Raw genomic sequence first — 314 nt, 5'->3', positions numbered from 1 at the left:
GTGTTGGTCATCTTGTGCATTGGCAGGCTGAAATAAAAGGCATGAAGAGGTTCAGGTTAATATATGTTCACATAAAAACAGGAAACTGACCAGTTGTGACGCTTGGACTCAGAACTTCGTTAAATATCACAGAGTTTCAAAAACACGGACCATGAAGTGGAAGCTCATCACTGTAATATGATCAACACCAGTGTCACTTTTGCTACAGCGTGCATGCTTTTCAAATACTCACTTGTAGTCAACCTTCAGGGAGGCAGGTTTACGCCAGGTGCCATACAGCTCATCCAGCTTGCGGAAAGCGCTCTCAGTCCAGA

General features: G+C 44.3%; 1 protein-coding gene and 1 non-coding gene across 2 annotated transcripts in view; both read right to left on the bottom strand.

Annotated features, from left to right (window-relative positions):
• Nucleotides 1-2: 2 nt before the first annotated feature.
• The window catches only part of rpl4 (ribosomal protein L4), a gene marked incomplete at its 3' end in the record, with an annotated part of 4,512 nt that continues 4,200 nt past the window's right edge, over nt 3-314 (bottom strand). The window contains exons 7-8 of the mRNA XM_023422581.2: nt 233-309; nt 3-27 (exon numbers count right to left, since the gene is read on the bottom strand). Of these exons, the coding sequence (XP_023278349.2) occupies nt 3-27; nt 233-309 (102 nt within the window). The remainder of the gene's footprint in view (nt 28-232; nt 310-314) is intronic.
• Nucleotides 105-176, bottom strand: LOC111667072 (small nucleolar RNA SNORD18). Its single transcript, XR_002761619.1, has one exon. It is a non-coding gene; the product is annotated as a small nucleolar RNA SNORD18 (small nucleolar RNA).

Source organism: Seriola lalandi, unplaced genomic scaffold, assembly GCF_002814215.2.
Source record: "Seriola lalandi dorsalis isolate HSWRI2012SDOR001 ecotype SW California unplaced genomic scaffold, Sedor1 jcf7180002054682, whole genome shotgun sequence".
NCBI classification, from domain to species: domain Eukaryota; kingdom Metazoa; phylum Chordata; class Actinopteri; order Carangiformes; family Carangidae; genus Seriola; species Seriola lalandi.
This window is presented reverse-complemented; position numbering and strand designations above follow the sequence as displayed.